Source organism: Lodderomyces elongisporus, chromosome 1 (assembly GCF_030384665.1).
Source record: "Lodderomyces elongisporus chromosome 1, complete sequence".
NCBI lineage: Eukaryota > Fungi > Ascomycota > Pichiomycetes > Serinales > Debaryomycetaceae > Lodderomyces > Lodderomyces elongisporus.
Window position 1 is genome coordinate 1629025 of NC_083673.1, and position 23125 is coordinate 1652149.

Sequence of the window (23125 nt, forward strand, 5' to 3'; positions counted from 1 at the left end):
ATATTTTTTATTTTTTCATTTTTTTTTTTAAATTTTATTTTTGTAATTAGAATTGTTATTTATATGGCCCAATCATCAATTATTTACTTATCACGAATGCTCTATAATGGCTCTCTCTCTCTGTCTTTGTCTCTCATACGGTGTTTTTCACATTTTCACATTTTCACATTCTCAATTTTGAAGTGTTGTTTTGTTGTTTATTATTTTTCTTTGTTGATTGTGGAAATTCTTAGTATTGCGGGAGGAGGGAAGGTGTCTCAATTGATAGGTTTGTAGAATATGGTATACTTCACAAGAGTGGAGAGAAGAGAGTAGTAGTAATTATTGAAGAGGCAAAAAAGAACAACAACAACAACAACAACAGCAATAGATTGGTGCAATTGGTTCAAGTTTTTTCGTATCATTCCGGCTTGATTCTGGCTAATGAATAAACGAAAATAACCGAGAATCATCTGACAAGTGCATGTGCTGCAGAAGGTCTAATTTTGGAAATAGAAAAAAAAAAGAGAATTTTGAGTTTCAAGTCATGAAACCACAAACCACGAGCCACGAGTCACATGTCATTGACCATCGACCATAAACTACAAACTACGAACCATTAACCACTGGTGATCATTGGAAAAGTAAGGATTGAACAAAAAAAAAAGACAGTTTTGAAACAACACTATTATCTACAAAAGAAAAAGTGATTTGTTAAAGAGTTAATCTGAGGTGAATCCACATTGCGCAAACCAAAGTCTCTTCTTCAAGTACCTAAAAATACCTCTGACCTCTGACCACTATTACCAGGTACAAATACACTATGAACCTTCTACAATTAGAGTGAACCCCACATGGACAAAAAACCCACCTCTTAGTTCCTACACTTTGCATTCTAATTTTATATCATGCTTTTATTCTTCAGTAAACAGATAAATAGATAAACAAAAAAAGGAGAAAATAAAAGAAGCGGCGGGGAGGAGGGGGGGGGGAGAAAGGGAGAAAAAGAAAATGCTATATTGGGTGCCGTAGTAAAAAACAGGTGATTTTAGTTACATGCAATAAAATGCCAACCACAACAACGGACCAAAAAACCAACCAAAGAAATAAAAATTGATAAAATTAAAGAGTCAAAAACAAAAACAAAACAAAACAAAAAAAAAAACAAAAGGAATACTAATAATTACAAAAGATTAGAAGAAGCTCCGAACCAAAATAATGGAAAGATAGACACACCATAGACTGACACGTATACTCGCTACTTCTCTTTCCCACTCCCTTCGCCAATTGCCTTTACTTTATTTTTATATTTTATTTCATTTTATTTTGTAATTTATTTTTTAATTTATTTTTTTCGCAGCCAGAATATGCAAGGAATTTGTGTTTTATTTTTTTATTTTTATTTTTTATTTCTTTAAAATATATGTATATATATATATATATTTTGCAGCAAGGTAATCTGCTGATTCTTGCATCACTTGGCCTTGTTTCTATTTCTGAATTGAGCTGTTTAACTGACAAAAAAAGAACTAGATCATACCTCTACCTACTTTTCTACATCACCATCTATCCAATTAGATTGACTTTAAAAAAAGAATGTATTTTATAATAACCTAGTAGATGTCAATAAGGTATAAATAGCACCTATATTTCCTATTGTAACGAATGAAAAATAAATCAACCACAACAGCAACACCAAAAAAAAAAACAAACTATTCTTTCAACTTTCACTTTGACAATCAAATTAGTTATACAAAATTTTCTTCTTTTAGCTCCTTTATATCCTATAAGTTAATCTATCCAATATGAACCCAACGTTGATCAGAACATTAGCTGCTTCGAGCAAGACCGTGGCAAAGACAGCAGCCACTGCATCAAAACCTTCATACACTGTGGTTCCACAATACAAGTACTATTTGAGACGTATACCTTCGCTTGGTGTATGGGCTTCTGGCATTGCATTCTTTTTCGGATGGCCTCACTTGTACGTGTGGTACAGCAATTTCATTTTTAATGCACCAGGTAACAGAGGCCAATTCTACTAAATGCAATGATGCTATCATTGCCAGATGCTAAAGCCAAAAAAAAGAAGAAAAGAAAACTTTAATGAAATACATGCAAAGTATATAAGAAAGAAACGGAAATTGAAAAAATAGAAAAGAAACCCAAGTGCATAGCCACTTTAGGTTGTGTGGGTTTTTTTCTTTTTTTTAATAAATGGAATGTAATGAAGAGAATCATAAAAAGAAGCAGATGGATGCAAAGAAGACAAATGGGTTATGTAGTTACGAATATATTTATTTTTGATTTGAAATGAATAAAATTACTAATGATGATTTGGAAAACATTTCGGTATACTGTTTACTGTAACAATATTCTAATTGAGTTTATCAACATGGTTTCGCAGGCTTTGCAAGTCACGTGACCTAGCCTTTCTTTATCTTTATAAAGCATATTTTGTATTGTAGCATACAAATATATATATACATATACATAAAAAATAAAATAATTAATTAAAATTAATTAAAATTAATTGCGCGCAGTCTGCGTGGCTCTCTGGCATCATCAATGCAATCTCGGAATTAAAATATATCTAATTAACCCCCACCAATGTGTTAAAAAAAAAGTATCATCTTTACGCCAATACCAACACTAATACCAGCACCAGTTTCCAAGTTTGAATCAAACTAACCACACAACTTTAACACATTTTTAAAAACTTTATAAAGCAGAATACAAAGTTATTCATAGTATTTGATATCACCATCGAATTGGGGAGAACACTTTAAACTTCAAATAACTTTTATCCGCCACAAAAATGTCCAGACCATTCCAGCCGATCTCAGACGTCATCAACACTTCACCGCCACAAAACAAGTCCCGCCCGCAAGATATCTATAGTGAGCCAGAGAACTTTTTAGAAGTCGAAGTCACCAATGCTCAAACTCATGGATACGGCTCGAATATGTACACGGACTACGAGATTATCTGTCGCACAAACATCCCGGCATTTAAGAAACGCCTGAGTAGAATTAGAAGAAGATATAGTGATTTTGTCGCATTCAGAAAAGTATTAGAGCAAGAGACTAATCGAGTGGTAATACCACAGTTACCGGGAAAAATCTTGTTGAATAGCAACAAGTTTAACGAATTGAATATTGAAAAGCGAAGACAAGGGCTAGAACGATTTCTAATCGTTGTGAGTGGTCATCCTTTACTACAAACTGGAAGTAAAAGTTTAATTGAGTTTATTCAAAATGAAAAATGGGATCCAAAACAAGCAGTTTATTAGACAGAATTTGAAACCTGTCCTTTTTTTTTTAATTTTATTTGTTTTTTTCTAGAAAAAAAAAAAAGGATTTAACTTGTTTTCTTTATTATTGAATTAGATATGTATATTTTACAAGGTAGATATCTTGTAACCAATTAGAGATTATTGCAATAGATAAGGATTTAGACACATACATATCTATCTATCTATATATATATATATGTAAACATATACAGATATGTACAAATATGGATGTACAAGAAATCTGATAAAGTCAAAATGACACAGGGTGAATGTATGGGCTTGATGAATTAAACAATAGTTTTAATAACAAATCAATTAGCAAAGTGAACATCCATTTGTCATGTGAATCCATCACTTGCTATAAATACTCTTTTTCTCTATACCAATGCTCCAATCTGTAACGAGAATTTACAATTTGTGTCGGTGCAAACAAGCCTTCTACCAAATACTATGAGTGTCTCTTTCTCTCTATAAGAATCAAAACCTTTGATTCTTGAGAAATCACATTCTTTAACTTTGCCAACTAGATTTGAACGTTTCTTTCCCTTTCCCCCTATTTTTCTTTTTTTGAAAAAAAAAGAGAGATTAATAAAGAAAAGAAAAAATCTTAATACTAGAACTAAATCATACTCGTCAATAATGAAAATATTGTCAACCAACTTTTAAACTTCCTCTGCCCCATACTTTTCTTTTCTTTTCTATTCTTTTCTTTTCTTTTCTAATTTTCTTTTCTCCCTTGCTCCCTCATTCTTTGACTGTACTCTATTTTCCTTCAGCCAATTTATCCAATAATTTTGCATGTTCCTTTATCAATTGCTCGTGCTTGCTTCTTAAATCAGTGTATGCCTCTGAAACCTTGCTGAGTTTGAGCTCCAAATTCGCTGTGCTTTGCTGATTGTGTCCCCCATTTGCACCAGTATCGATTGTCTTGACTGTAGAGTTGACATCTGACAAGTTTTTAAACAGCAACTCCTCCATTTTCTTTTTCTCTAACCAATCGAGATCCTTGTGCACTTTTGTGGAAATGATTGTATTCACAGATTCTTGTGGAATATCCATAAATAAAACGTGATCCACAGGATCCGCACTGGCAAGTACTCTTTTCAATGGTGGCATCATGCGGTGTTTTTTGTCCGTCCTAATCTTATCATTCACCAACAAGTCCACTGGCACGGTTTCAACATACAAGTCTGAGATGGGAAAATTCAAGCTGGGGAAACTCTTGATTGTTTGCTTTGTAGCAATATCAGAAACAAATACTTGTCCTGCGTCATCGCCTGAAATCAAATTGGTCCCATCCATCGATACACAGAGCTTTGTCACCTTGTGGTTCTCGTGCTGAACAAAAGTAGAAAGCATATTTGGATCTTCTTGGTCCACAGTAATGATCCTGTCAAGACCTCCAACAGCCTCCAATACCGAGGTGTGTTGGTTGAACTTATAAAGAGGTATGGTCTTGATGAGTCCATTGGCAAGTCCAGCGTATAACTGGCGATTAGCGGGGTCCCTAGCGAGACATGTAACCGGCTGCGGCAAGATAAATGTAGTCAATTGTTGCTTAGTCGTAATATCATAAATTCGCACAGTTGAATCTTTAGATGCGGTATACAATTTCAAATCTGCGAGATTGCCAACTTGGTTTAAAGTAAAATCTGTGATTGGTAAAGTGTTATCTGTGATACTGTAGTATGGTTTACCGGATCGGTTTACAGTACTGCTTGAATCCGTCTCATTGATAAGTCCCGCTTGTCCATAAATAGCAATGAGATCGGCCAAGTTCCAAACCATAATTCTTGCATCTTCACCACCAGTAACTAGGAAAGTACCACACAGACTCAGATCAATCCTTGTTATACCTTGATAATGGGCCTCCTTAACGCAAAGAAGATCGCCAGATGCCAATTCCCAGATGTATAATTTACCCAGTTTAGATCCTCCACAAAGCAACCAAGGTACACGGTAATTGGGTTTGTCGTGGGTAGCTAATGAATTTTCAATTTCTTCTCCTTTCGCTTCTGCTCCGTGAGGAAGAGTTGGATGGTGGATAATGTGCAATGCTGTTAACGCCTCGGGGATGGGAATCCGCTGATCGATGCTCTCTTTACCATATGTATAAACGTTAACTAGTGCCTTTTTATTGTCAGATGTAAATATACGCTCGCCCAACCCAACACCTGAAATTGCAGTACCATTAAGTGGAGAGGCTGCATGTCTAAACGTCTCATACTGTTTCGATGAATGGATCGATGAGATGTAGGCAAATGATTCTGCTGGCTTTTTTGTGTCTGACTGATCACCAGCGGATACATAAAATAGCACTTCGTCCATTATATAAATTATATGAATTATATGAATTATATGAATTATATGAATTATATGAATTGTATAAACTGTATAAATTGTAAAAGTGATTGAATGAGTTGTTCAAGTTGTCAACTACTTAGCAAAAAATAAGAGAAGGGCTTTTGGATATCTTCAAATTATAAGACGCGAAGAGATGCCCGTGCGATATTACATATTTTTTTTTTTCCTTTCTTCCTCTTCCAATTTTGTCTGTCTTCCTTCCTTTAATTTGTTTTATTCTTTTTCTTTTTCTTTTTTTCTTTTTTTCTTTTTTTCTTTTTTTTAATTTTTTTTTGCAACAAATATTCCGTTCTCTTCAGAAACTGCGGTTACTTTTTTCTTTCTTTCGTTCTTTCTTTATATATCTATATATACGTATTTTAATTTGAATACCCTTGCAAACAGTGGCAACTAAGATCATAGAGTGCTTTTTTTTTTCGGAAGACAACAAACAACATCAGTAATCCCAATAGCAAAAGCACCAAAAAACAAGAACAACAAGTAGCACGCACAAAACAGGAATAGTATCACCACGTCCATACTTACACGCGTTCAAATAATGCCCGTTGACTTTTTAGCCAGTGTTGTCATAGATGGACCACAAGCCATCCCTTATTGGGATCAAATCAAGGAGCATGCACCAACGGTATTACCTATAGTTGCCAGTATCGGTGCTGCAAAGTATTATTTCCGTGGAGCTACAAATACTTGGGAGAGAGACATGCATGGCAAAGTGTATATGATTACTGGTGGAACAAGTGGGATAGGTGCTAGTATAGCCTACGAGTTGGCGCAAAAAGGTGCGCAATTGATCTTTCTTACGAGAAGAACCAATGATCTTTGGCTTGCTGAATATATTGAAGATCTTCGTGACCAAACAAGCAATTCCTTGCTATATGCCGAGGAATGCGATTTGAATTCACTATACTCGATTCGTAAATTTGTTACTAAATGGCTAGACAACCAGCCGCCAAGAAGATTGGATGGTGTTATTTGTTGTGCTGCTGAAGCCATTCCACGAAATAGCCAGCGTCAGATTACGGTGGATGGTGTTGAAAAACAGATTGGTATAAATTACTTGGGTCACTTCCATTTGTTGACTTTGCTCGAGCCTAGTTTGAAAGTGCAACCTCCAGATAGAGATGTTCGAGTATTGATTGCCACTTGCTCATCACAAAACTTGGGCGAAGTTGATCTTGAAGATTTGCTTTGGGAAAATAAAAGATATCCCGTGTCGCAACCTTGGAAGTTGTATGGTACTTCGAAATTGCTACTTGGGTTATTTGCCAAGCATTATCAAAGGCAATTGATGGCATTTGAACGTAAGGACCAGGCGCCATGTAATATTAGGATCAATATGGTGAATCCGGGCTTGGTGCGTTCACCTTCGACCAGAAGGTTCTTGTCGATGGGTACGATATGGGGGTTGATTTTGTATGTGCTTTTATTCCCCATTTGGTGGTTATGTTTGAAGAGTGTTGGTCAGGGAGCGCAAACATTCTATTTTGGATTATTTGCACCTATTTTCCCCAAGATCGAGGGTGGGAATATTTTGCAGGAGTGTAAGATTGTGACCAAGCTGAGAAGGGAGTATTCAGACGAAGAATTGCAAGAAAAGGTTTTCCACAATACGCAAGAATTGATCAAGAAATTGGAAACACAGTCAGCTATGGAGAGGAACAAAAATAAGTCTAAGGAAGAGCTTTTAAAAGAAAAAGAAGAGAAGCTTAAGAAGAAGCGAGATCTCAATATCCAACCAAAGTCAACTGAAGAGTTGGAACACAAATTGGATGCATTGAGGAGCCAAATTGGAATAGGGACAAGCTCAGGTGTCAAAAGCAATGGCGCAGCTGAAGAGCTTCCACTTTTCCCCGATGAAGAGGCATTGAAGAATGCACGATCTACTGCGAGAAGTAGCGGTGCTGGTACTACTTTGACAAAAGGAGCTAATGGTAAAGGTAATAGTAAACAAAAGGGCAAAAAGAAGACATAGTTAATAAACTAGAGGATTTGTATCTACTTGTATCTACTTGTGTCTACTTGTATCTACTACTAAGATCTGGCTGTATTTCCCCGCATTTTTTTTGTAGCTGCACTCTATGTTTAAAGTAAATCTAAAGTCAAGTTTGAATTTGTATACAAAGTTTTTGGCAAGAAAACTTGCGCCTAATAGTTATACGGCCAGGCACGCAAGCCGGGGCGGGAGGGGGAGGAAAGGGAAGGAAGGTTTCTTTTTTTTTTTTGAAGCGGGGTGCGTTGTGCGTGCGACTGACAGCAGCGGTTTTGTTTAGCGGGTACACGAAAAACAATACAAAATACACACAAAACTAAAACAATACAAAAACAAAAAGGAAAACCAAAATGAGTTTGGGTGACTAGGGAAAGAAAAACTTCTCTTTTTCTTCTTTCCCGATCGTTTTCAAAAATCTCATTGCCAAAATGCCTCAACAGCATATTCGACACAAGCAACCACTTCTCCATACCCCTCACATATAGAAATACACAAGAAACTTCTGCTAGGAACAAGGAGGGGTTGAGAATTGGGTTGGTTGGTTGTTCTGTTCTGTTCTTTGTAGTTTATACATTTCTTTCCTCTTTCCAAAATCAGTGATGGAGCTACAAGTGTCACGTGTCAGAGGATATTCCCTGAATATTATATTACCCCTGCTGTCAAAAGAAAAAAAAAAAACGAAGTTGGAAACAGGAAAAGAAAAAAAAAGAATTTGAGAATTTAAGAATTTATTTGATTGGCCCACAATTATTAAAGCTATGAAGTCTTGTTTTTCGACTTTTATCAACTTCAGCAACAGCAACAGCAACAGCAGCAGCAGCAGCAGCAGTAGTAGTAGTATATATAATGGTGTTAATAAATGGGGGCGGGGAGGGGGGGAGGCGGAGACGAGGGCCCCTCCTTAGCATCTTAGTCTTCTTTTGCTGCATGGTACACTATATTATATTTCTACATTTTAGCAGTGCGAAAAATTTTTTGTTATCAAGGACAAATCAGAGTTGATCATTTCGCAATTATATCAGAGCTGTGGCAATATACAGATTATGCACACAACCAAATCTAGTTAAAAAAAAAATCTTTGCAAATAATCTTCACATCGGATCCGATTTGGATCAGAAAGTCATTTAACACGATGTAGATGAGCCAAATCACCACACTGGCATACAGTTTGGTATATACAGTGTGGTTTACACAAGTATATTTTGAGACTGTTCGAGATACTCTTCTATGTATTTACAATTTCAATTCTTTTCATTAATAAACACTTGTCTAATTTGTTTTCGTCTTAAGTTTTGTTTGGTTCCATTCTATCTTATACTTGCTGAATGTGTAGATATATATACGTATATATATTTAGTGAGATGGACGCACGCACGAACGCACGTTGTTGACTGACGATGGCTTTGAATGCTGTCTAAAGTATAGGGCATGATGATTGATACATTGTATCATGGTAGTCTTCCAAGTATTTTTCTTTTTTTTAATTTTTTTTTATAACCGACGGATGCCGATTTATTTTTTTTTATTTTTTCATTTTTTCATTTATTTATTTAGCCCAGTTTTATATTTCCACAAATTATCGCTTGCTCAATGATGATTAGCTTTTATTTTCTTTAAAATAATTCAAACATCTTTCTTGAAGTAAGTAGTTTACTATAGCATTCAAAGCAACAGTGGCAGTAGTATTAAAAAAAAGTTGATGAGAAATAATAATAATAACAATAATAGTAATAGTAAGTGAAATAAAGATACAGTAGTAGGAACCTTTATCATTCGTTCATTCACTAATCTTTGCATTTGTGGCATTGTCATGTTCACTTTTGTGGAACCCGGTGTTTTTTTTTTTGAAATTGCCGCCCATGTTGTTCTGCAACTGTCAGCGAGAGATAACGGAACGAGAAACAGAGAGAGAGAGAGAGAGAGAGAGAGGGAGAGTAAAATTTGGAAGATTTCCAACCATTAATCAGGTTTTGGTGATTGGATTTTGTTTGAGCCAGTAAATAACCACTTGCGTTTCTACACCAGCTTCTCAACTTCTCTTTACCTTGATCTCTTTATTATCATTTTTTTTTATTATTCTTTCTATTATAATTATTATTATTATTGTTATTTTTCTGTAAAAGATAACCACGGAATAACAATACCACTTGAAACTCGTTGATAACATTTGGGGAGGGAGGGGGTCCGATATTTTATTTAAATTTTTTTTTTCCCTCCATTTTTATCAGAAACTCGCAGTAATAAATATTTTGATTATTTAAAGAGAGAGAGTGACAGCAGAAAATATATATATATATTATATATTATATATATACACACACACACACTCATAATAGAAATAGTACTAATCGTAGAGGTAGAGTCGAAGATAATACAATAATCACGACGAAAACTATCATCGACAATATTCCCAGAAGATTAACCACACTTTAAACCCAGTTTATTTATCCCCCCCAAATTCATTCCGCCCCTTTTTCCTTTCTTTTTTTCTTTTCCATCAGTTATTCATCTTGGTTGCTATTGTTTCTATTGGAATATTTTCTCTTAATAATAGTATAATAGAGAATACGAAAGTAGGAATAAGCAAAAACAAAAAAGCAAAAAAAAGCAAAAAAAGCAAAGAAAGCAAGAAGAATCAATGGCGTCTACTACTGAACAAAGGCAATCACAGCAGCCTGTTTCGTCCTTGACAAAATTGCTAAACGAGTCGTCCACACCACTGTCTAGAAATGGATCTTCAACCACATTGACAGCAGATGGCAAGGAGCAAGCCAATACAGCTGCAGAAAATCCCGGAGCTGCTAGTATTTCTACAAAACAAAAGGCTGCACCAAACTCAGCATCGAATGGTATAGCCATCAGAATCAACAACCAACCTCGACTTTCTAGAGAGTCTTCAAGTTCGAACTTGGGACCAGAAGTCATAAATGGATTCGACCCATCTCCAAACACCAAAATCTCCTCTCCCAATATTCCTTCATTCACTCCAGCAACAGCATCACCGTTCACAAGACAACCATCAAACTCGCTATTAAGCAACCAGCTATTCCAAAACACTGCAGCACACAGAAACACAGCTAGTCCGAGAAATCTCCGCAACAATTCGCTAAGCCATTCCTCATTCACGGCACAGATGGGCAGTGAAAGTTTATCGTCCTCGATACCATACTCTGCCCCAGGCGGTAAAAACTCCAACACTGCACAACACTCTCAAAGTGGCGCAAATGGATCTTCATTCCAACGTGAATCCTTCTTGTCGCAACCTCTACCACCACAAGCACAAGCACCAGCACCATCATCATCATCAGCACACCAACAAACACAACCATCAATAAATGGCGAACCAACTTTTTCCACCTCACATATCCCCAATCTACCAAACGGCCAACCAATCAACAGTATAAACATTCAATCCCCACAAGTGAGTTCATCGAGCATCGACTCCAGATTTGTCATTTCAAAACAAAGAGTAGCTCAAGCCCAAGCTGCGCAACAAGCGCAACAGGCCCAATTGGGCTCGTCACATAGATCGGGATCTCAAAGCGGACTATCCTTTTTTTTCTCATCCTCTTCTCTGTCAAAAAACAAACCATCCAAAAAGAACTCCTCGACTGATTTGGGCTCCTTCTATAACAACTCGTACCAGGACAATGAAGTGTCAGGCTCACCTGCATCTTTCTCCTCAAGCGATTCACTTCAATCGGCCGTGGCTTTTAGCACAAATGGATCAGCAACACCCTCAAGACACAACTCAATGAGCAACTTGAAACGGTTTTTTAAGAAATCTACACCGGCACAGCCTCCAGCTTCGTCTAATTTATCTTCATCTTTGCGAAGTAACGGCAACAACAGTAGTAGTAGTAATAGCGGTGCTGGTTTTGGTTTTGGTGGAGGAACCGGATTTAGCGGCGGTCATGCCAGCGGTCATGCCAGCAATTATGCCAGCGGTTCTGCTGGTAGTGTTGGTGGTGGTACTTCGCACTCTGTTAATATCCCTTCACCTTCAACCAATTCATTTACACATAGTGGTCAAAACTCCATTAATGGATTAGGTGATATGATGTCAACTTCCTCATATTCTGCTTCACCCGGTGCAGCGTCATCCATATCAATCAGCCGCTCATCAACATTACTGAACAAAATTAACTACCAAGAACGCCGTTCCTCGGTTTCACATGTTCTCAACCAAAACCAACAACTCCCATTTTCAAAAAGATACAGCAAATTTGGAGAAAATTTGGGTGCAGGAGCTGGTGGCGCCGTGAGGTTAGTAACCAGAATTAGTGATGCCAAGATGTTTGCCGTGAAGGAGTTTAGAGCCAAGTATCAAACTGAAAGTAAACGTGATTATGCAAAAAAGATTACTGGGGAATATTGTGTGGGATCAACTTTGAAGCATCCAAACATTATCGAGACTGTTGAAATCTGCTATGAGAACGAGAGGATCTTGCAAGTTATGGAATATTGCGACTATGATTTGTTTGCCATCGTGATGTCCAACAAGATGTCTCGCGAGGAGATTAATTGTTGCTTTAAACAGATCCTTTCAGGTGTTCACTACCTCCATTCCTTGGGTTTGGCGCACCGTGATTTAAAACTAGACAATTGTGTTATTGACTCTAGAGGAATTGTCAAGATTATTGACTTTGGTTCAGCTGTGGTGTTTTCATACCCTTTCTCAAAAACACTTATTGAGTCCCAAGGGATCGTTGGTTCTGATCCTTATTTGGCACCCGAAGTGTGTGTTTTCAACAAGTATGACCCTCGGCCAGTTGACGTATGGTCAACTGCCATTATCTTTTGCTGTATGATGTTGAAAAAATTCCCATGGAAGGTTCCCAAACTCACAGACTCAAGTTTTAAACTCTTTGCCACCCGGGGAGAGTTTATCCCCATTTCGGAAATGTTGAAAAAGACACCGCAAGATATGGAGACTTCGACGAGCCGAGGATCGTCAGGTGGCTTGAGCAATTTGGATGATATCAGTGAAGCATTGGAAGATGAGATCACTTCGAAGAAGGCCACCCCAGAACAAAATACTACAAATTTCAAGAATGGAGATACGCCTTCCTCGGCTGCCAAAGATCACACATCGAGTGAAACCGGAGCCAATAGGCTTCTTTTGGCTTTACCCGAGGACTGCAGAAAATTAATTGGAAGGATGGTGGAGCTTGCACCGGCGTGCAGAATCACTATTGATGAAGTGTTTGAAGACCCATGGCTAAAATCTGTGTGTATGTGTACGATTGAGGAGACTGCACCAGGTACAGGCGAGTATGATGTTATAAAGTGCCAAGATCACGAGCATACTCAAGTAGATCAGTCCAAGGCTCACATCGCAGCATTTGAAAAGGGCAAGAAGAAATAAGCTGGCAATTTGGCAAGTTTATAAGTAATAGAAATGGAAAGAGAGGGTATAAAATCTAGATCTTTGTTTTTGCATTTCCGTTTTTATTTTCATTTTCATTTTAGATTCCATGTTCATCTTCAATTTTCAATTTTCATTTTTCATTTTTTAATTTTCATTTCAAATCCTGTCCTTTGCTTTCTTTGTTAGAGTCTACATGCATTAAACTAGAGACCAAATTTGAATTCCAACTCTTGCTTGTAAAGTCATATCTCTTATCATATTGCACCGTTAGTTTTCCTCCTTATTATATGCAAGCTCACGATATTTTAATTTGGTACAGGTATCGGCAAGAGAAGAGAGGAGGACTCTACTACTGCTGCGACTACTACAGGTGGACAATGAAACCGTTCTCTTGGAGCAACGTCCATACCCTTTATGATATTCAAGAAAACATTATTCATTCTTGGTATTCACAAGAACAACACTTCCTTGCAATATTTATTTATTTATATATATATATATATTTATTTACATAGACACACATGCACACATTCATTCTTTTTTTTCTTCGTCTATAGCTTCTCCTGACCTCATGGAATAACTTTGACCCCAACAGCTGTAGCTGTACTTATGACACTACCGACGATAGATTTCATAGGCACTCCCTTATGTCGGTCATCGGTAGCTTTGATTTTGGCAATTTCCCATACATGTTTCAAGCTGATTGTGCCTGCAGGTTCCTCTTTCAAAGTCTTTGCAGCACCTTGTTTGATGCCTGCCGCTTTCATTATCAACCACGATGTAACTGGCGATTTGATTTCGAATGAGAAAGATCTATCTGGCTTCACCTTGATTGCACATGGAATGGGGATACCTGTCTCGTAATGGGCGGTACGTGCGTTAAACTCCTTACAGAAATCAATGGCCTTAACACCTTTAGAACCTAATGCTGGACCAACTGGTGGAGCAGGAGCTGCTTTACCTGCCTCCACCACTAATTTAATCATTGCTCCCTTGGATGCCATCTTGTCTTATGGATCTAAATATATGGGTAATGAAGTCTTTGATGAATGTTTTATTTTTTCTTTATTGTTTGAATCGTCTGGAATTGTGGTTCCGTGATTTTAAAAGTGTTTTTTTTTTTGGAGAAATCGATTTTCCTTTCTAAATGCATTTTTTTGGTCTATTTTTTTCAATCCATTTTTTTTTTAATTTTTTAATTTTTTCTTTGTTCTCCTCCTCTATTTAATTTATTTTGCTTTGGATGGTGATACTTATCAAGAAACAAAAAAAAAACAAAAAAAAAGACACTAAATAGCGGCACATAAATTTGCAGCAAAGAAAGTAAAGAAAAAAAAATAAGAAACCAGAAACTAGAGACCAAAATCAGGACAAAGGTAAAGTTGTATAACTAAAGGTCATCAGAATAATCAATAATGAGTTCCCGGAAATTACCGTTGTCAGCAAGAGCCAAGACCACTGCTTTGAAACAACCGAAAGAAGTGTTTACATTTACTCGAGACATCGAAGGTAAATACCACTATAACGCTGAACATTCTCATGATGGATTATCCTATTACTATCTCCCAGACTCCAAAATCGACACAAGAATCGATTTGCAACTGGGGTTTAAACACTTTAAACAAATCCCACTCGAGGAGAATTTGGGTGATTTTCACCCATTTCTTGAGGCTATAATGAAGTACGAACAAGAAGGCTCATCGCGGTTGTCTGGGGATATTGTGACATTTCGCGGTATAATGACCAAAATTCTCTCTTTGCCATATAATCTTACGGACCCGTTGGATTTGGTTATCGTGCCATTTGATGGGCAGCTATTCATAAACTTTGACTTTGAGATTGAACTCAAGAGACGCCAGGAACAAGAAGATCGCACTCGACAAACTACAACAAAGGAAAAATACGAACATTTGAAGAAGTTGGAATATTCAGGATACAAGTTCGAAGCGATTGCCACCATCCCAGACACATGGGCGAATGTTTCTCGCAAAACAATAGAGAGTCGACATAAAAAACATGTGAATAATTATGAACAATTCATGTCGGTTATCAAAACAGGTATAGGTAATCAAAAGCTTATCCTTGCCGGCGAAGTTGATTGTTGTTGGGACTATGTCCCTGAACAACCTAGTCAGATATTGAACCATTATGTCGAATTAAAAACACTGCGTGTTATCGAAACAAACAATCAGGTGGTCAATTTTGAAAAAAAACTATTCAAGACTTGGTGCCAGTGTTTTCTAATGGGTGTGGGTAAAGTAGTTTATGGGTTCCGTGATGATTCTTTGATACTTCGTAATGTCGAGTTTTACAATACGGAAGAAATCCCCGTAATGATCAAAAATAATCCATTAAACAGTACACCACAAGGCCAACAAAATAAGATCAACTGTACCAGCGCTTTAAAATGGTACGGCGCTGTTGTTGAATGGTTGAACGATTCTATCGATAAGAACGATGAACTGAAGAGCTATAGTTTGAAATATAGTCCCTTGCACAAGACTTTTAGCTTGGACGAAATCAAAGGTGAAAAGAATGATCAATTGAGAAATGGTGGCCTATTGAGCGAAGAATTCAAGACATGGAGAGTTCTGCAGAGGAAAAACCAGTTGAGCTAGGGTTTATGAGGCATGTATATCAGCTCGCAAAAATAAATTAATGAATAAATCTTTTGTTGGAAAGCAGGTTATTAATACAGTTACTTGGCCGATTAAAAAAAATGACAAAAATTAAATGTAAGATTGTTCCAGAAACAAACAAAAAAGAAAGATCAAAAAAAAAGAAAAAAAAAGGAAAAGAATGCATCCGTTACAAAGAAAATAGATTACATGGGATGAGCCATTTGAATCACTGTGTAAATCTTCATTTCACATAATCGGACCCTTTGCTTTTTTTTTTCCAGAGTTTTTTTTTTTTGCAGCTTTCGGAATAGGTGCATAGCCTTGTATGTATCGAGTTAAAAACTTAGAGAGGAAAGTTAATGAGAAAAAAAAGGGAGTTTTGTACTAGTGTAACTACAGCAAATGCCGATACTTGATTGGAAACAATACCTCTGAGTGACGATAGCAGTTGAAAAGTCGATGTGCTTTTTGTTTTATTTCAAAGATATTACTATACTTTTTTTTCTTATTTGTTTTCTCCATTTCTCCATTTCTCCATTTCTCCTTTTTTTCTTTAGCTTTTTAGTTTTCTAATTTTCTAGTTTTTCTTAATAATGGTGAAATGGAATTGAAGCTGTTTGTTGTGGTAGCATGTTTGTACTTGATAATTGGTTTATTACACAAAATAGTAGCCAAGCTCATCTCTAGACATTAGGCTAAATATCATCGTCTGTGATTGTACATTATTCTTTAAAAAAGGACCCCATCACAGAACCCAGTTATATATATATATATATATATACATACATTAATACATACATTGATACATACTTACAATACACACACATACACACCATAGTGTATTATATTATATTCCATTATATTTCATTATAATACAAATCAATTTTCAAACAAGATTGTCCAATGTCTGAAGTAAAGCCTGTCAAGTTGTCCAAAAAGGAGCAAAAATCCAAGCAGTTTCGTAAAAGTAAAGAGGAAAGGGAAGCTGCCAAACTCGAGAAACAAGAGTCCAAAAAGAGGAAACTAGAGCAGCAAGAAGAAAAAGCAGAGGAAAAAGCCTCCTCTGGGTTAAATGATACAGTGAATACAAAGAAAGAAGGAAAAGAAGAAAAAGAGATAGGAGGAAATTCATCAAAAGATAAGCTGTTAGATGCTGTTTCAGAGGGCGACGAGCCAGTAAAGAAAAAACGCAAAACCAGACGAGGCAAAAAAGGAAGAGGTACTATTGTTAATGAAGATGAGACAGTGACAAAAAAGGCACCCAGGTTTATATTATTTGTTGGTAATCTTCCCTTTGACATACAGCAAGCTGAACTTATAGCTCATTTCTCGAAATGTTCACCTGATAGGATTAGGATACGATCTGATAAAGGAATAGCATTTCTTGAGTTTGACAGTGATACAAAGGATATTCAGAGTAAGATGGAGTTGGCATTGAAGTTGCACCACACGGAAATTCGACAGCGAAGAATTAACGTTGAATTGACCGTTGGTGGTGGTGGTAATTCGGAGACCAGAAAAGAAAAGTTGAAACAAAAGAATGAAAAGGCACACGAATTAAGACAATTGAGAAGGGCCGAGGAAGAGAAGAAGAAAAAAGAGAAGAGCAAAGTTAGTGAGAAGGATTTGGGTGGTATCCATCCTTCAAGAGCACAATTGATGAAGTAGAACAAAAAAACAGAAGAAGAAGAGAGAATCGGCGTGGAAGGGTGTATCAAGAGTATCAAGAGTATCGTAGTTGAAGTTGTATTGTGCCATTAATTGTAAGTAGCAATGACTATAGTTTTAAATGTACACAATGACCTAGAAAGAAAAAAATGATGAAGATGCTTTAAGAAATAAGAGACAACTACAGGTCTTTTGGTCAACAAAAATGTTTGCACGGAGGAATAGTTCTTTTGACTCTTTCACTTTTCTCTTTTTAACTTTTCACTTTTCACTGTTCTTTTTTGTCTTTTTTATTTGTTTATTTTACAAACAACATTTGAATTACAATATAGTACACTTCTTAGCCTTTCTAATCTTTCTTCTCTTTGTTATGTTCTTCCCATTGTTACCACCCAGGCCTCCACTTTTGGAACCAAACACTCCACCACCACTGCCGCTTCCACCTCCGCTTCCGCCACCACCAACACCACCACCGCTTGTACTGCTGCCGTTGCCATTATTGTTATGCAGTCCTCCGAGTGCATCACTAGTTATGTAATCTTTACTTTGTGAATTGGGCGGATCTAATACTGCTCTTATAGCGAAATCAAAGATTTCCTTGACACCCACCTGTGTTGCTGCTGAACACTCCATATATCTCACTGCACCAATCTCCTTGGCCAATTTACAACCTTGGTCGTAAGTTATTGGTTTGAAGTTCTTGTATGCCAACTCGTCAACAACATGGAGATCGTCTCTCAAGTCGATTTTGGTGCCTATGAGTAGAATGAGAATGTCTTTGGGTGAATGGTGTAAGATTTCAGGTATCCATTTCTGCTTGACATCCTGGAATGAGTCCGGACTCACGACTGAGAAGCAACACAAGAATATTTCTGTTTGAGGGTATGATAATGGTCTTAATCTGTCGTATTCGGACTGGCCAGCAGTATCCCACAATCCTAGCTTTATTGGTTCTCCGTCTATCAAGACAGATGCCGAGTAGTTGTCAAATACGGTGGGGATATAGTCGTTGGGAAATGTGTTTGTTGTGTATGAAATTAGGAGACAAGTCTTTCCGACTCCACCATCACCCACTACCACTGACTTTATGCTTCTCATTTTAGTTTCTGTTTCTCCTTTCGCTGTATTTATGTATATGTATATATATATATATAAATACTCGTGAGTGTGAGTGTGTAAAGGTGTAAGGGTGTAAATGTATGTCTGTGTGTGAGTGTGTGTTTACTTGAATCTGTAGTTTAAATAAAGGTGAATGGTTAATGCTTAACCTCAAAAGAATTGTTTTACTTGAAACTTGAAACTACTTGTTTTCAAAATGCTTTAGTACTTTAAAGCTCTAAAGAGTAAAGTGTGCACTGACCGAATGGTTTTGCTCACTCTCTTACAATCTATGGGAAATAATAGCGCACGGCTTCTTTTCTACTGAGTCTTTTTTTTTTCTTCTTCTTCTTCTTGTTTTTAGTTTCAATTTGGCGAAATACTTTTGCCATACAAGCCACTCTCTTTCTTTCTCTATCTTTGTATGGGTGTATATGTAGTTCACTATATAATCTTCAATCTAAGTAATGTATATTTCTCAAGAGATTAATTTAGGTTAAGGTTATATTGACGGTATTGTTAAAAAGATAGAGTGTGTGTATATGGTGAGATTTCTAATAAACAAAATCAACTATTGTCTCATTTCCTTCGTTTAGTTGAAATAAAATAAAATAAAAAATAAATAAAAAAATAAAATAATAAAAATTAAATCACGTGCAAATACAATAACCATTTGCGTTTTGTCTCACTGTAAATCTTTCGAATCCTTTTAACGAAAACATTCTATTTCTTTGTTCTTTGTTTCTTCTTTCATCTAAATTTTCACAGGGGGTTATAAAAGTTTTACCATCTGTTAACTAGGGAAATCTCGAGAAGTGAAATTTGATATTGGTTCTCCTAGAGTTTCCATCTCTTTTTTTTGTTTTTTTTAAAAAAAACAAAAATATTTTAATGCCATTCAAAAACGGCTTGTCAATTATCTTTATAGTGTATGCAAACACACTTTCCAAGTTGACATGGTTAGCAATTAGAGGCTCACCAGCCTCTTTGAATGTTGCATCCACTTTCTTCTGATGTTATCCTACTGTCCCAATTTTTTTTTACAGCATACGCCTTCTCTTTAAAATGTATCCAGATCTAAAACTTATTGAGACTGTTTCTTTAGTATTAAGTACCAATCCAGCATCTTCTTTCACTTCTATCCAGTTGTATTATCATTTATTGAAATCCAAACATTGCAAAACTAAGAGACAAGAGAGTGCACACACACACACACATAAGGAAGTTGAAAAGGTTGTATGAGCATCTTGCTATTATCACCACATCTCCACCAGCATGCTGCTTGAGGTCTTTTTTTTCTTCACTGCATTTTTTTTTTGGTTCAAGGACAAAATTAGAGAAACCATTTTCAATACTGATGTTCCATGCCCCTTGCCTCTTGCCCCTTGCATACCATACCTTTTCCTCCAATAGTTACTGGCTGTAGTATATTCAACACCAAAAAAGAGAAAAAATAGGGGGGGAATCAACTTCTTCAGTATTAATTGCAGAAACTTGTTTTTAATAGTATTATTGGCTTTGAAAGCATATGAAATAAAATGTGAATAACTCCAAAGAAAAACACATCAATTCCATCTGGCGTGTGTTGTGCTAGTGGTGTCAGAAACACAGCCGCTTAAGTGCCAGGTCAGAAACTCTCTACCTACCCCCTTAATTTTTTCTTTCTTTCTTTCTTTCTTCTTCATTTTTTTTTCTAATCAGTTTTCTTTTCCTGGGGGCCACCAAAACAATCCGTCAATTTCAAAATATTGAATTGCGCGTTCATTATTTAAAACCACCAAGGAGGAAACACGGAATGCCATATAAAGAAAAACAGCAATTGATATCCATAATCGTATTCAATGTCAAAAACTATTGCACGCCGACTGTTTCACTTGACATCCCGTTTACGATCTGACTTTTCTCATATTGTAATTGGAGGTGGCATTGTCGGCATAGCAACAGCAGCCGAGCTTCAGAAGCAAGAGGGAAACAACGTACTTTTGGTTGAGCAGCACTCGGCATTGGGTCAAGAAACAACATCGAGAAACAGCGAAGTCATCCATGCTGGACTCTACTACCCCGTGGACTCACTTAAAGCTAAATTTTGTATTCGTGGGAAAAACAAAATCTATAATGCGTGGTCGTCCTCGTCCTCGTCCTCGTCTTCGTCATCGTCATCGATTAATAACAACTTTCCCGTCGATCTTCAAAAGTGTGGTAAATGGATTGTTGCCCAAAATGATGCAGAGGAAGAGTACTTGTGGAAATTGAAAAAAAATGCAGATGATTTGGGTGTCCCAGTGCAATTTGTACTGACAAAAAAAGCCAACAGTCAATTTCCATTAATCAAAGCAAACAATGCTATTCTAGAAAGCCCCACCACGGGGATAATTTCTGCTCACGATTATGTAACCTTCCATGAAACAAGGTTCACTAATGAAGATGGGACTTTGGGATTGAATACAAAAGTGAAAAATATAACTTACAATCCAGGAACCAAAAACTACTCTGTGGTGATGGAGACTGAAGGAGAAGAAAAGGAAGAGATGGAGATGAGCAGTGACAATGTAATCAACGCTGCGGGACTCTTTGCTGCAGAAGTAGCCAACATGCTCTTACCCAAAGATCGACACTACAATTACTATTTTGCAAAAGGCAACTATTTCAGCTACACACCAGAAACTCCATTGGGAGTTAAGATAACCGATAAACTCATCTACCCATGCCCCAACCCAAATGCCTCGTCGCTAGGCACGCACTTGACCTTCGACCTTGGTGGTCAATTGCGCTTTGGACCTGATTTGGAGTGGTTGGAAAATGTGACAAACGCGGCAGATATTGACTATGCTCCCAACGCACGCAACATAGTACCCGCATATGAAGCAATACGTACATATTTCCCGGCAATCACGCAAAACTCGTTGGTACCTTCATATTCTGGTATCCGACCAAAGCTATTGAATTCACAGCAAAGCAAAAAAAAATTCGCAGACTTTGTTATAAAAGAAGAGGATGGTTACCCGGGATTTGTAAATCTACTTGGAATAGAAAGTCCAGGGTTGACTGCTGCTTGGGCCATAGCCGAGCACGTGAAAAACATATACCATCAATAAACACTTAGTTAGAGGTTATTAGTTTGCATATTGACACAATAAATCTTCTTTGTTTTAGTTTCTTTTCTCCCTCTCTTTCCTCCACTCCCCTTCCTTCTTGTTTTTCATGTTTTGGTATTGCCTAGTAATCTTACATGCGGCGTTTCTTTGATCCGTTACTTGAGTTATCCTCTTCGTCACTTTCAGCTTCTCTTTTGCTCTTTGGTTTCTTTGTCGGTAAGCTTTCTGGCTCTGTGGGTGCCGGACTCTCGACAAAGTAATCGTGCAATAATGCCTGTGTTGAAGTACACCTTCTGCTTGGATCCAACTGCGTTAGTAATATCAAGAAATCCAATGCCTTCTCTGTAGCAGCGCTGAACCTGGTCCTAATCTCTTGCCTTGATGGAGGCGGATAGACATGCAATGCATTATACATTGGCAAACTCGAGACGTTTGGCCAAATTTGTTCTGTTGGCGTTCCATATGCTCTAAATGTGACATCCAACTGATCCACATCATCTTTGCCAGGAAGATATGGAATCCTGAGCATCAATTCAGCAAATATAATGCCAATGGACCAGATATCTACTGCCTCGGTATAATGTTTTGCGCCAAATAGCAATTCAGGCGCACGATACCATCGTGTCACAACGTTGCAACTAAGATCTTCATTAGGATTCCCCAAACTTCGAGCAAGACCAAAATCTGCAATCTTAAGCTGTCCCAGAGGTGAGATTAATAAATTGTTTGGCTTGAGGTCTCGATGCAAAATATGATTTCGGTGGCAATGATGAATACCTCGCAAGGTCATCAACATCCAAGATTTTATGTCAGCACTCTTGAAAACAATATCTTTATCTTTAATTAAAACTTCAAGGTCAAAAGGCAAAAACTCCAATACGAGGTTCAAGTTGTTATCGGTTGCTGAGAAGACATCGATTAGTTCAATCACGTTTTGGTGCTTTAGCTCTTGCAAATATTTTACTTCCCTAATAGCAGACATATCTAGTCCATCTTTAAACAAACCAGTTTTGATTTCTTTAATAGCAATAGACCGCTTAGTACTTTGTTGCTTGCCCAAGTAGACGACAGCATATGTACCTTCACCAACTTTGCGCTCCTTGGTATACTTGTTTTGGATAGCTTTGTTCTGATCACTCAAGGATGGAGGTAAATGATTCGCATTTGTCATGGATGCACTATTACCCTTGTTTTGCTCCGATAATAGTACTGCACTTTTTGAAACTGCAGCCGTAGACATCTTTACTGTTGAATTTTAGTTCTCCAACTATTTAAATAATTCGTGTGTTTATTTGTATGTAAGGGACTGCAAAAAAAAAAAACGTGAGAGTATATATGATAGTGTATGTATACAAGCATTATTTCATACTCAGTCGCAAAAAGTTTCAATTTTAAGTATCAACTATTTCCGTGCGGCTGTGGTACAATACAAACCACACTGTTAATGACAAACTTTTTTTTTTTTTTATTGACGGTGAACATCAAAACAGTATGAAATAAGAAAGATGGGTATTTGAGCCAAGACTGATTTTTAGAAATATCTCTTCTTTTATATGACTTGTTACTTTACTACTTGGCTTATTCAAAAAGAAAAAAAAAATAAAAAAAGAAGAAAGAAAATGAAAAAACAAATGAAGAAAAAAT

General features: G+C 36.9%; 11 protein-coding genes across 11 annotated transcripts; 7 read left to right on the forward strand and 4 right to left on the reverse strand. All coding sequences in view use genetic code 12, as the record gives it.

Annotated features, from left to right (window-relative positions):
• Positions 1–1784: 1784 nt before the first annotated feature.
• Positions 1785–2024, forward strand: PVL30_000576 (uncharacterized protein; the record flags this gene model as incomplete). The annotated part of the gene is made up of 1 exon (XM_061119176.1): positions 1785–2024. One exon carries the CDS (start codon positions 1785–1787, stop codon positions 2022–2024), a length of 240 nt encoding a protein of 79 aa, XP_060975159.1.
• Positions 2025–2797: 773 nt separating this feature from the next.
• Positions 2798–3271, forward strand: SNX3 (Sorting nexin-3; the record flags this gene model as incomplete). The annotated part of the gene is made up of 1 exon (XM_001528023.1): positions 2798–3271. The coding sequence occupies one exon, from the start codon at positions 2798–2800 to the stop codon at positions 3269–3271; it is 474 nt and encodes a 157-aa protein (XP_001528073.2).
• A 765-nt stretch (positions 3272–4036) lies between these two features.
• Positions 4037–5602, reverse strand: IPI3 (Pre-rRNA-processing protein ipi3; the record flags this gene model as incomplete). Its single annotated transcript, XM_001528024.2, has 1 exon — positions 4037–5602. The coding sequence occupies one exon, from the start codon at positions 5600–5602 to the stop codon at positions 4037–4039; it is 1566 nt and encodes a 521-aa protein (XP_001528074.2).
• Positions 5603–6176: 574 nt separating this feature from the next.
• Positions 6177–7610, forward strand: PVL30_000579 (uncharacterized protein; the record flags this gene model as incomplete). Its single annotated transcript, XM_001528025.2, has 1 exon — positions 6177–7610. One exon carries the CDS (start codon positions 6177–6179, stop codon positions 7608–7610), a length of 1434 nt encoding a protein of 477 aa, XP_001528075.2.
• Positions 7611–10266: 2656 nt separating this feature from the next.
• NPR1 (Nitrogen permease reactivator protein) lies at positions 10267–12996 on the forward strand (the record flags this gene model as incomplete). Its single annotated transcript, XM_001528026.2, has 1 exon — positions 10267–12996. The coding sequence occupies one exon, from the start codon at positions 10267–10269 to the stop codon at positions 12994–12996; it is 2730 nt and encodes a 909-aa protein (XP_001528076.2).
• A 572-nt stretch (positions 12997–13568) lies between these two features.
• MRPL19 (mitochondrial 54S ribosomal protein YmL19) lies at positions 13569–14003 on the reverse strand (the record flags this gene model as incomplete). The annotated part of the gene is made up of 1 exon (XM_001528027.1): positions 13569–14003. One exon carries the CDS (start codon positions 14001–14003, stop codon positions 13569–13571), a length of 435 nt encoding a protein of 144 aa, XP_001528077.1.
• Positions 14004–14414: 411 nt separating this feature from the next.
• RAI1 (decapping endonuclease targeting mRNA) lies at positions 14415–15617 on the forward strand (the record flags this gene model as incomplete). Its single annotated transcript, XM_001528028.2, has 1 exon — positions 14415–15617. The coding sequence occupies one exon, from the start codon at positions 14415–14417 to the stop codon at positions 15615–15617; it is 1203 nt and encodes a 400-aa protein (XP_001528078.2).
• A 906-nt stretch (positions 15618–16523) lies between these two features.
• Positions 16524–17288, forward strand: PVL30_000583 (uncharacterized protein; the record flags this gene model as incomplete). Its single annotated transcript, XM_001528029.2, has 1 exon — positions 16524–17288. One exon carries the CDS (start codon positions 16524–16526, stop codon positions 17286–17288), a length of 765 nt encoding a protein of 254 aa, XP_001528079.2.
• A 321-nt stretch (positions 17289–17609) lies between these two features.
• Positions 17610–18386, reverse strand: RAC1 (Rho GTPase protein rac1; the record flags this gene model as incomplete). Its single annotated transcript, XM_001528030.2, has 1 exon — positions 17610–18386. One exon carries the CDS (start codon positions 18384–18386, stop codon positions 17610–17612), a length of 777 nt encoding a protein of 258 aa, XP_001528080.2.
• Positions 18387–20227: 1841 nt separating this feature from the next.
• PVL30_000585 (uncharacterized protein) lies at positions 20228–21481 on the forward strand (the record flags this gene model as incomplete). Its single annotated transcript, XM_001528031.2, has 1 exon — positions 20228–21481. The coding sequence occupies one exon, from the start codon at positions 20228–20230 to the stop codon at positions 21479–21481; it is 1254 nt and encodes a 417-aa protein (XP_001528081.2).
• Positions 21482–21611: 130 nt separating this feature from the next.
• Positions 21612–22721, reverse strand: KIN28 (TFIIH complex serine/threonine-protein kinase subunit kin28; the record flags this gene model as incomplete). The annotated part of the gene is made up of 1 exon (XM_001528032.2): positions 21612–22721. One exon carries the CDS (start codon positions 22719–22721, stop codon positions 21612–21614), a length of 1110 nt encoding a protein of 369 aa, XP_001528082.2.
• Positions 22722–23125: the final 404 nt, after the last annotated feature.